Below are 11,512 nucleotides of genomic sequence, written 5' to 3' on the forward strand. Positions count from 1 at the left end.
TCTGACATCTTTTGAAATGAATCATGATTCTCCCTTTCACATACAACATTATTCCCTGAAAGTCTGAAGAAGACCATTTAAAAAATGGGCAAGGTGTTATAACTGATCTACACTGAGCTCTGTTCTATAATAGACAACTTTTTGTTCAGCTTTGTTGTGATTGGAACATTAAAGTGGATGTACAGTATGTGTGCTTGATTTATGAATGTGGTAAAAAAGTACATCTGATGTGAAAGAAAAGACAAGACAAAATTGGAGCCAACACGGTAGAGAGGGTGATAACCGAAGTGTTGTTGTTCCTACCTGAACAAAGCGCTCATAGAGGTATGAAAGTGTGCGGGGAATAATGCCACGGTCACTATAGCGCTCTGCCCCTCCTGTAATGGTGAATGTCTTCCCACTGCCTGTTTGACCATAGGCAAAGATGGTGCCGTTGTAGCCGGCCAGTACACTGAGCAGACAAAAGTTATACAAGTTAACACTGAAAATGCTAGCATCAGCAGAAGAATAGGTTAGAGATAGATCGATATGATTTTTTTCAGGGCCAATACCGATGCCGATTATTAGTAGTCAAAGGGGCTGATAATTGATATTTTGGGGGGAATATTGGCGTACATTCTTTTTAAATGCAAATGCCAATCTTGACTTTGTTGTAATGCCTTAAAGCATGTTTATTGAACAATTTTCCAGACATTTCAAAATGTAGTTAAAAAATAATAATAACAAAATATTCGGGGAGCTCCCAAGGTTATCAATGCGTCTTAAAAAGTTAAATGAAAACTTAAACAAGTAAATACCATCGGTCTATAGTTTTCTACTGTATTTTTTTCCAAAATCTAAAAATACCTGAAATCTTAAAATGTCACATTTCTTTGTTTTAATATTGAACAAAAACAAAAGGTTCAGAAGGTTCCCAGGGTCAGCAGTATCTCTTATAAAGTTAACTGAAATTTTTAAATAAGTAGTTCCAGTAGATTTAATCAGCTGTCAGATTTATCAGAAAGGCCAATAAAAAAAAGCCCAATATCGGCACCGATAATCGGTCAGGCCAATTATCAGTCAATCCCTAGAATAGATAATGTCTTGTAAATGCGGGTCGATCCCATGAGTTCTAGTAGTATAAATATTGGTGAACCAGCCTGTGTGCCTCATATTTTTATTGATCTTTTTTATTTGTTTAAACGTTATGTATAAGGCAATTGAGAACGTATCCTAATTTCCTCATATACTATTTAAGTGTTGCTAGTGTCTGGCGGTAATGTTAACAGTTATGCACAGTTCTTATACAAATTTTGTCACACATCAAAAGGCAATTACCAATTAGCAATTCTAAAGATCGTGCGAATACTGTTGTACTGTAAGTCATTAAGTGGCACATATTGGGGCCATAAACAGTCAGCAAGTAAGTCCCTATCCCACTTGAAAATGAATTCATTAGTATTTTTACAAGTTTAATGGACTATTACTTGGCCTAAGGTTCTACCCTGCTTATATATATATATAAATCCTAAAATATATATATTTTTAATTTATTTATTATTATTGTTATTCAAAATTATAACAATTATAGTGTAATCATACTAACTAAAATAAATAAAATGTTTTTTGCTTGGCAGAGGTAGCAAATTAGTTACTGCTGCTTGCAAAAGTATCTACCTGTACAATCCCTACGCAATCTTAATTTCGGGTCATTTGAAATATCTATGACATCATTTCATTGTAATGTATTTTTTATTTATTACTGGAGGCCAAACTAGATCAAAGTCAGAGTAAATTAGATGTGACAATATAAATCCCCAGGAAAATATGGATGTGCTCAAAGTGGAGAGACGTTATGGCGACAGACATCTGACGGTAAAGGAAAAATGTCTTCAAATGTGAGTGAAAGAAAAACCCCACACACAAAACACACTAAATTTTGGTTTGGCTCTGAATAGTGGCAATGGAAACCAATAGTATTTCGGTGCAATAGAGGGAAACGAAGAATTGAAAGCGGCATGTGAATGGCATCCACATTACAAATCTGTAGATATATAGCACAGTGCTGTGCAAATGTCTTATCCCACTTTTCCACAGTTGAACTGTAAAATTACTAAATTAATTCTATAGTTGGCCTAAGATGGGCTTTGAGAGCCTTAGTAGGTGAAAAAGCGATGTACAAGTGAAATATAATTTACCATAAAACTTATTACTCACCAACGCATGAACTATCAGCTGTTAGAAAACTACACTGACTTGTTTACTTTCAAAGTCAACATTTACGAGTACGTTTACATGCAGCCAACAATAACCCTAAGCAGAGACAAACAATGACGACACAGCAAAGAAGCACACTTTTGGAGCGAGGTGGAAACCGACTCACATACTGACAAATATTCTTTAATTAGCCGTAGAGAGTTACAAGCGGAAATGCCGTCTACTGGCATAATGACCTTTCCCATGTGTCGTGCTTTCATATGGGGTATTCTAATTTAGCACAATAACCACATATATGGGAGTAACTCTGTCTGCTCAAGCATGTAAACGGGTTGTCCCAAATAATTCTGGAATTTTGACCATAATCTGAAAATTGACTGCATGCAAACATATGATCTAGAATTTTTGGGGGGATCTATGATCCCAGCACCCGACATTCAGTCTTGCTCCTGTCTCATTTACTAACAACTTCAAACAGCACCTCCTGATTGCGACGTGCCAATGTGATAGTGGTGGATCGATCCAAATGTCGATCTTATCGATACCAAGTCAGCATTGATATCGGATCGATACTGGCACTATAATATCGATCTAGTAGTTTAGTTTCAGTTTGGCTCTTTTATGCTCTGCCTCTGTTTGGTCAAACAGATAACAGCCATGTCACAGTAGCCACAGGCAGATTTGCTTCCGCTCTCCCTCCTCCCCTCTTGTGTTTCGATCGTGTGCCGTCACGTGACTTAGCATTTCATCTTTGTAGTAGATTGCATGAACACATACAGTATTGTAGCCTACTTGAAAAAGATTTTTTTGGGTATGTTGTTTGATGTTTTATATTTGTTGTTGCATGATAATCTTTAACATCTTGTTTATTTAGGTTGAAAAAGAAGTGATGAAGGCAGATTTTTTTTGTATTTGTAGTTTCTGAGCAGTATATGACAAAGTATTTGTTTAAATTTATTTTCCTATGATCACTTTTTGCACTTTGTTTAAGAATGTAAAAAATATATTTTGTTATGGTTGCAATGTTTCTGGAGGAAAGAAAAACGTTGATAAAGTATTTTCTATTTATCAATCAACTTTGCCCTAATATTGTTTAAAAAGGAAAACAACACAAAAACACTTAAAGGTTGAAAATTGATTGTGAATAAGAAACTCGATGATTCAACTACCTTAATTAAAAAAAAATCGTATTCCATAATTTTCAAAAACTATTGATATTGGTATCAGCGATACCGGCCCTGTATTTACTTGGTATCGGATCGATACCAAAATTTGCAGTATCGCACACCACTACAATGTGAAGGGAGCCACAGTGCTTTGTTAGCGCTATGACTTCTGAACGACAAGTTTGTTTCTGTGATTGTCTCCTAAAAGGAAATTGCCTTTCGTGAACAGTCCGTTAATGAGTCAGTTTGTCCTTGGATGTGTCAGTATCAACAAAGAGCCTCTATCAAATTGACATAACATACAATCGTTTGGTTATGACTTCCTTGATGTTTACCATAAGGGTTACTGCTTAATGTATGACAGGTGAAGATAATCTAACCCCCGACTTGGTCACCTAAATTAGCCAAGACGTTTCAACATGTTGCTAATACACGTATCAATTTCCTTTTAATTGTTAAAATGCAGAACAGTTGTGTAATAGCCTCTAACAGAGACAGAGAAGGATCTGTCCTGACATCCATCCAATTTGTATGTCCTCACTTTGGTCATGGGTGAAATGGAACCCATCCCAGCCGACTGGCCCAAAGGCAGGATAAACCCTGGACTGCTTGCCAGGGCACATATACTGTAGACAAACAAGCGCTCACACTTACATTCACACTGATGAAGGGATGTTGAGACTAAATTGAGCCAAATGTTTGTAGGGGAGGAGGAAACACCTTTTTACATTGCAACACAACCAACTGTAATCACAGGAAATTCCATGTAAACTCTCCTGGCTGTTTTCCCTGCTGGAGAGCAAGTTGCAAATTTGGCAAGCATTAAAGCAGGAACTAACTAACCGCTGGACCAAAGTGAAGTTTGGGTGGAGAGTTTTTTGGGACGGAAAAAATTAAATGCTGTTACTCGAAGCAATTTGGGTTGGATATTCTGGAATATTAATATGGCAATAACTTCATAAACTGTGAAGAACACTGGAAAGCAAAGGATACTTTACAGTAACCATCTGACCTCTGCTGCACCTTGAATCGGATAGCCTTTAAGTTTAAACACTTTTCTACTTTGCAATAATCCCTGTAAAGACAAAGATTGGTCGAGAATTGTGACTGTTAGGATTGGAGAGCGCTGACAGGAGAAATAAAACTGCACTAATGACAACCTATTTTTTTTTGTTTTTTTGTTGCAAAAAGTACCCTTTATTATATTATAAATACACAACAACTGAGCTTTTTTTTTTTTAAAGCCCTTCGGACCCATAGATGATTGCAACGAACATGACATATTTGCCTGTCTAAACCAATAAAACGCATAATTTGGATGATGCTAACCAATCACAATCGCAAATTGATTTGCATAATGTTCATGTTAAAATTTTTACATATAAGCTTGGTAAGTTTACAACACATTACAGCCATACTATCCTGGCGTCCACTATAACAAATAAAAACATGAGATAACCCCCCCCCCAAAAAAAAAAATCCCATGTTGTCCTTATGTAGACAAAAGAGTCAAAATCTGTTTGTTTTTTAAACAGCAGAAAAATGCGGGTCTGAGGGGGTTAAAAAAATTTTTTTCCAAAGCTCCCGTTGTATCAAGCTTTGTCTCATGATGGCATGCCGCTTTAAACAAAAGCGCAGAAGCTGCAACAACTCATAGTGTCCCTCTGTGCTGTGGCTTGTAAAAGTTCTGACACTCACAATGGCAGAACTTTCCATCTTGCACGCCAGCTGAGTCCACTTAGTGGTTTAAGTATGTCAAGTACACCAAAAATCAGGCACCCTTCATTTGCATCTTAAATCACTGAGTTGAGCTGATTTCCTGTTTGCTGGACTTGGTGAAGTTAAGTCACGTTAACTTAATCCTGCATGAGCTCTGCTGGCCACAGGTGGGAGAATTTTGAATTTGATCAGTTGTGAGTTAAAATATTAAAAAGTTCAAGGCAATAGTGGAATGTTATGAATGATCACTCTACCTGTCTGCAACTGGTTTTGCGATGTGTTCAAATAACTCTTCCTGTTTGGTTTCTTGATCAAACACTTTTTGGAACCTGGACAAAAAAAGAAAAGACACATTTTCTTCTTTTTTTTCTTGCTACTACAACAAAAATGCCAAAATCTAAATCTAAACTGGGCACACACACAACACTGTTAACTCATTCACTGCTATTGACGACTATAGACATTAAAAATTCATGTGAACTATTTCTTTAATTTTTTTTTCTTTAATTTTTTTTATACATTTTTATTTTGTATGTGGGTGTGTATGTGCATGTGCGTGTGTTCGTGCGTGTGAGTGTGTATGCATTAGTTCACCTAAAACCTATTAAAAAATCCCATACCGTTCACCTAAACCGAACACTTCAGAATCGTTAAGAGAGTCGTTAAGTTGTCAGGAGACCCGAGGAAGGACCAAAGAAAAGAAAGGAAAGTGAAATCCAGCACCGACCAGACACCACCCACCACCCACCGGGCCACCAACCCGAGTCCTTCACCAACCCCAGAAACATCAAAATTCCAACAAATCAGGTAGACCTCAAGAGACCAAAGGAGAGACTGAGGAAAGGAAAGAAGGACAGACGAAGCAGAGTGAGATCCACAGACACCAGCCTCCACTGATTCAACGACCAGAGGAAGAATCAGATTGTCTGAGTTTCGATAGATGCTGGTGTGGTGGATCTGGCATGCATGAAAATCTCCACCAAAGAGGGGAGCCGTCAACCCCCGCCAGGACAGAGCAAGCGCAACACATCAGGGCCCCCCAGGCCACAGCAGCGCCAAGGGACAACCCCCGAGCCCCGCAGGGGCCACCGGCCGGAGAGCAAACCCAGGGGCAGGAGCGCCCCCCACCCCTACACGGCCCGCGCCCCCAACCCAACGCAGCATGTGAACTATTTCTATTAGTTTAACATTTTTTTCATTTCATTTAATTTTTTTATGAAAACCTAGATTTTTTTATTGTACATTTATGACAGATATAACATTATCATGCGATTAATTACGATTAAACGGCCCTTATTATTATTATTTTTTTTTAATTAGGACCGTCAGGCGATTACAATTTTTAAGTGTAATTAATCACATGACTTCGCTTATTAACTAACAATTAATCCCAATTTTGTTCGCAAAAGTGGAAAAATATGTTAAACTAATAGAAATAAATGAATTTTTGGCGTCTATAGCCATCAATGGCAGTGAGTGAGTTAATCGTGTGCATACAACAGTTTAGTATTTAATTTCCAAAATACATTAAGAAGTCCTGATGTTTTCTAAAGAAGTTTCAAACCTCTTTATCCCACAAAAAAAAGATGAGAGGGATGTGAGTGGAATCCGCCCAAGAGGGTTGTTAAATGTGGAAATTGTATTTATACAAAGGCATAAGGGAACCTCCGCAAGCTATTATAAGAGTTTGTGGTTTGCGTGTCCACTACTGTCTGACTCCCTAACTGTGAATTTAGGGCTTGGAAGCGTGGCGTGAGCCCTGCCTAGAGGGTATATAAGGCTGCAGCTTTCACCACCAGATGTTCTGGTTCAGCAATGACAGAGCTGCTAGACGGATTATTCCTTATATGCAACCTGGGTAGCAACAATTTTAACTTTGCAACTCTTTATTTTGGCAGTTTCAACTGTCTTGCTGCTATTTACTTCAAGCCCAAGTGTAGCTCATGGACACGGTGTAAACTAAACTCTAGCACATCTGTGAAGTGATATAAAAATTGGATGGATGCAAGAAGTAATGTTTCATTGTCTTGAAATCCAGTAGAGTGAGGTCTAGAAATATTGGGACAAATTTTAATGAGTGTGCCTTGAAACACTTGTGACCCTAACATACTGTGACTTTTTTTGAAGACAAATTGTAACATTCCTCAACGGCCATGGCCTAATCTCATCTCAACAGAGCATGCTTTCAATTTGCTGAAGACAAAAGCAGGGCTCTAGACTTTTTTTTCTTCTTTTTTTTAAAATTAGGAGCAAAGTGGCACTAAACCTAAAATTTTAGATGCACACGTAAATTGACTTTTCCATGTCTTAATGGGCGGAAAGGACTTTGTTAGCAACAACAAAAAAAATTATAATAATAACAATCATAATCATAATCATAATAAAATCGAATTCATTGGTTGCATGGGCGCAAGTAAGTGCAAATTGTAATGGCTCTGCCATCATTTAGCAGGCCATTAAAATTGAGTAATTTTACAGAAACGACTAACTTGTAAATGGACAATGCCATTTTATGAAACTTCTCTAATTCAAGCTGAATGTTTGTACACAAACATATTCTTCTACTTCAAATCTATTATGGTGGGGTAGAAAGGTAAAATCAGAAAAAAATGGTCAAAATCAACTTAGTTTACAATCTAAAGTATTTACACGTGTGTCAGGATTCGAGAGAATACGTTTATCCATAGTAGATTAATCGGTCCGTTGATGAAAGCTATTCAGCGTTTTGCATAGAGAAATTCATCTGTAAAAGGAGCACCTGAAGCTGAAGCACTCCCTTTTGTTGTTGACAAAGCCATCAGCCATGTCCTTGGGCACCACAAACTCCAACGCAGCACTTGTCTGCTGCTCATTGTTGACAGAGTACACCTGAGGGAGCCAGAGACAACAGCAGAGTCAGTCGAACTCCTGTGGGATCACGATTTTCAGCCCAAATAGTTCAGCCCCACATTCCAAAAACATGTATACCCACAATCCTAATGAAGACAAGTGTTAATAGAAAATACAGTGATGCGTACATTATTGTCAATACAAGACATCCATGCTAAACCCTAAAATACAACAGACAACTTGCATACTGCAAATCGAGCTTCTTGTGGTGCGGTCAGAGAAAAAGACAAGCTGGAATTAAAGACACATATCATGTAGAAAGCTATACAAATGAAAAAGCTATGTTGTGTTTTGTAGTGAGTGCAATGTAGAAACGTGCTTACTAAGGCCAAAGTCATGCCTCAGGGGATACAAGAAAAACTATCCAACATTAAACCAACAGAATGAATTCAGGCAGTGAATGGCATTTAAAGTGAGGTCAGCTAGGTCAAGTTGAACACTCCCACCCTTTGTTTTTGATCTTCGACATATGCGCTGGCATATGTCTCTTTTAGACACTAATGTAATTATAAGCCCATAAAGGGTTAGGCAGAGAAAAGGATATAACCTTAATGATTAGATTGTTTTTTACTGCCACGCTTGTTTTGTTGCTGTCTGAATGAATGTCAAAAAACCGCAACGATGTGCATGTGGTCATTTGATTGTGCTCAATATTGTCCGTGCAAGCTAAACAGCCACAGAAACCATCTGTGTAATTTGATTACTCCTTCCATCAGTTGCTGTGCTCGGACAATAAAGTGGACTTTAGGGAGTCTTTTCCAGGTTTGTTTTTCTCGTGTCAGGTGACAGTTTGTTTATATGTCAACCCAATGTAAGCTTAATTTATCCAATAACAGGTATAGCCTATATTATCTTACATAAGAAACAAGAAGCAATTGTTAGATGTCCAGGAAAAGCATCATTACAGGTTGCGATGTTCCTTGAAATTTGTTGTATTATATGGAGGCTCTCTCCTTTACCCCCTCCCCCCCACCCCCCCTCCCGTACGTACATTGGTTAAGCCTCCCACAAGAAAAAAACGTGCATGTTAAGTTCATTGACAACTTTATAATATATACGACAATAGGTGTCAATTAGTAACAATAATATGGTGGACGTCATAGCAGGAATTGAATCCGATTTAGACAGCTCCAGCAACTGCATTCTTTGTGTGCACTTATTGGGAGAGAATATTATTACACAGTACGGCAGGAACATTTAAATTCAGACGTGCATTCGCACGCACATCGAAAAACTTGTTTCATGTGCTAAATGAGCTCAATTAGATTACGTGTCAACTTACCGCGATATTTTTCTTGGTGGGTTTTATACGAGCATATATCTGAATCGTCTGTTTAACCATTGTATCTTTCTAAATAATTGTTTACTTTCCACTTTCGTATGCTGGCTGCTGCGGAACTTGCTAGCCACAGTTGGCAGATGCTGTTGTGTGTTCAGCTTGGTTGCCTAGCGATCAAAAGGCGCCAGGAGTTCTGCCAAAGACTGTATGTGAGTAGAAGATGATCTCCTTCTCCTTCTTCTCCTTAACTATTTTTTCCACATCATCTTAACCAGAAAGATTATGTGGAGCAGTTTATCATATTAATTAGAAAATATAAACAACTTGCTTCATTGATTTTAGCGTGTTTAATAAATTAAAGTCAAAGAATTCTAAAGTCGCCCTTGCTTCCATCCATTTTTCTGTATACGGCCCTCAAACGAAAACGGTTGGACACTTTTGCTTAACCCAACCATTCAAGTTTCTGGTCTGCTTGAGGTTTCGTCCCAAGAGGGAGTTTTCCTTGACGCCTGCTTACTCATGTGGGGGTTCAGTTGGTCTTTTAATAAGTGAGGTGTATGGTTTTAGACCTGCTACTTGTGTAAAGTGAAAATTGGATTGAATCCAAATTAATTGAATTGATGTGCCCAAATCCGGTCCTCGAGAGCTTTTTATCCAGCTTGTTTTCAATGTCTCCCTCCTCCAGCCACACCTGAATCATATGATCACCCTGATAACGATCCTGATTATTATATTCAGGTGCGTTGGATGAGGGAGACATTGAAAACAAGCTGGATATGGGGCTCTTGAGGACTGGATTTGGACACCCCTGGACTACACTGAAAAAAACAACTAGTAAGATTTACTTGAAAAAAAATCTCGCAATTATTTGCACTCACACCAATTAATTAAATTCTACTGCTCAATATCAAGCATATACACTCAAAATAATTAGGTAACATTTACATGCAACTAAAGATTGATTACTGTAGGAAAATATTAAGTAACTTTTACTAAACATTATAAAGTTTCTTACTGTAATCTAGTAATGTTTAGTAGTAATTAGGTCATAGCCATTGCTTTTTTAGTAAATCTTAAAAACAGGAAATGATTACCAATATGAAACAAATAAGTACTTGTATTAACTTGTTCTATTTGACTTAATTATACTGAACTCTTAATCCAATACATCTTAGTACTTGGACTAAATTTGTTGAAATAAATACAAACAACCATACACACTCACACCTAGGGACAATTTAATCACTTCAACTAACGTACCATGCATGTTTTTCCGAATGTGGGAAGAAAGCGACAAAGCACGGGAAGAACATACAAACTCCACACATAAGGCTGAAGCCCCGACTCAATCTCGCATCCTCTGCAATGGGAGGCGAACATGACAACCAGTCATCCACCATGCCTCTAATAAATCAATGATAGATAATGTTAAAGAAAGTCCTTTTGTTTAGTTCTGAAAACAAAACAAAACAATTATTCTGCAATAGAGACTCATATTACAAAATAAAATTCCAAACAACTTACCCCGAATTCAGTATTCATTTATAATAAATTAACCAAATTGCAGAAAAAAATGACAACTCCAAGTTTCAGTCTTTGTTGAAAACAAATTGAAATGAAAAATTATACAGGTTAAATATATTAAGTGTTAAGTAAGACACTATATAAGTTGGGAACTACATGTTAAAGTTCTATGTTTGCTGGATGACATTAAGCAGGATTTTTTTTTTTTAAATAATTAAATTAATTAAAAGCACACTAATATGTTACGTTAGTGTACATACATAGTGTAATTAGTGTACAACGTGTGTTATAATATACGTTAAGCATTTAAACATGTCAATTATAGAAATCTCTCTCTCTCTCTCTCTCTCTCTCTCTCTCTTCCTAGTAAAGTTTACTCTTTTTTACCCATTCTGAAATTAAACACATTAACTGAGTAATTCTTAATTTAAATAAAAATTTATTTCAACATTTGCTGCTAAAACAACTTGGAAAAAAACAAGTAGCACATTGAAGTATACCTAATGTTTTTAATTAACTGTGAATAACTGAAACAAATATAATTATGAAACCAGGGTAATATTTACAAGTGCACAAAGTCATTTTTACCAGTACAGTCCAAGTGGTATTGAAAAATGCATTTATACTTAAAGATATATTTCAAAAATATATAGGCATTCTATTTCATTAGTGTATTTAGCTCCAAGTGCAGCATGACGCAGCAATGGTCCAACTAAAACTAAAATCTCATGGAAAAATT

At 37.0% G+C, this 11,512-nt stretch overlaps 1 protein-coding gene across 1 annotated transcript in view; it reads right to left on the reverse strand.

Annotated features, from left to right (window-relative positions):
• The window catches only part of kif6 (kinesin family member 6), a 49,493-nt gene extending 40,087 nt beyond the window's left edge, over positions 1–9,406 (reverse strand). The window contains exons 1-4 of the mRNA XM_086095001.1: positions 9,253–9,406; positions 7,840–7,949; positions 5,336–5,410; positions 304–451 (exon numbers count right to left, since the gene is read on the reverse strand). Coding sequence (XP_085951127.1) covers positions 304–451; positions 5,336–5,410; positions 7,840–7,949; positions 9,253–9,312 — 393 coding nt within the window. The 5' untranslated portion in view covers positions 9,313–9,406. The remainder of the gene's footprint in view (positions 1–303; positions 452–5,335; positions 5,411–7,839; positions 7,950–9,252) is intronic.
• Between the last annotated feature and the right edge of the window lie 2,106 nt (positions 9,407–11,512).

This window comes from Leptonotus elevatus, chromosome 14 (assembly GCF_054856555.1).
Source record: "Leptonotus elevatus isolate MCC_2025b chromosome 14, RoL_Lele_1.0, whole genome shotgun sequence".
NCBI classification, from domain to species: domain Eukaryota; kingdom Metazoa; phylum Chordata; class Actinopteri; order Syngnathiformes; family Syngnathidae; genus Leptonotus; species Leptonotus elevatus.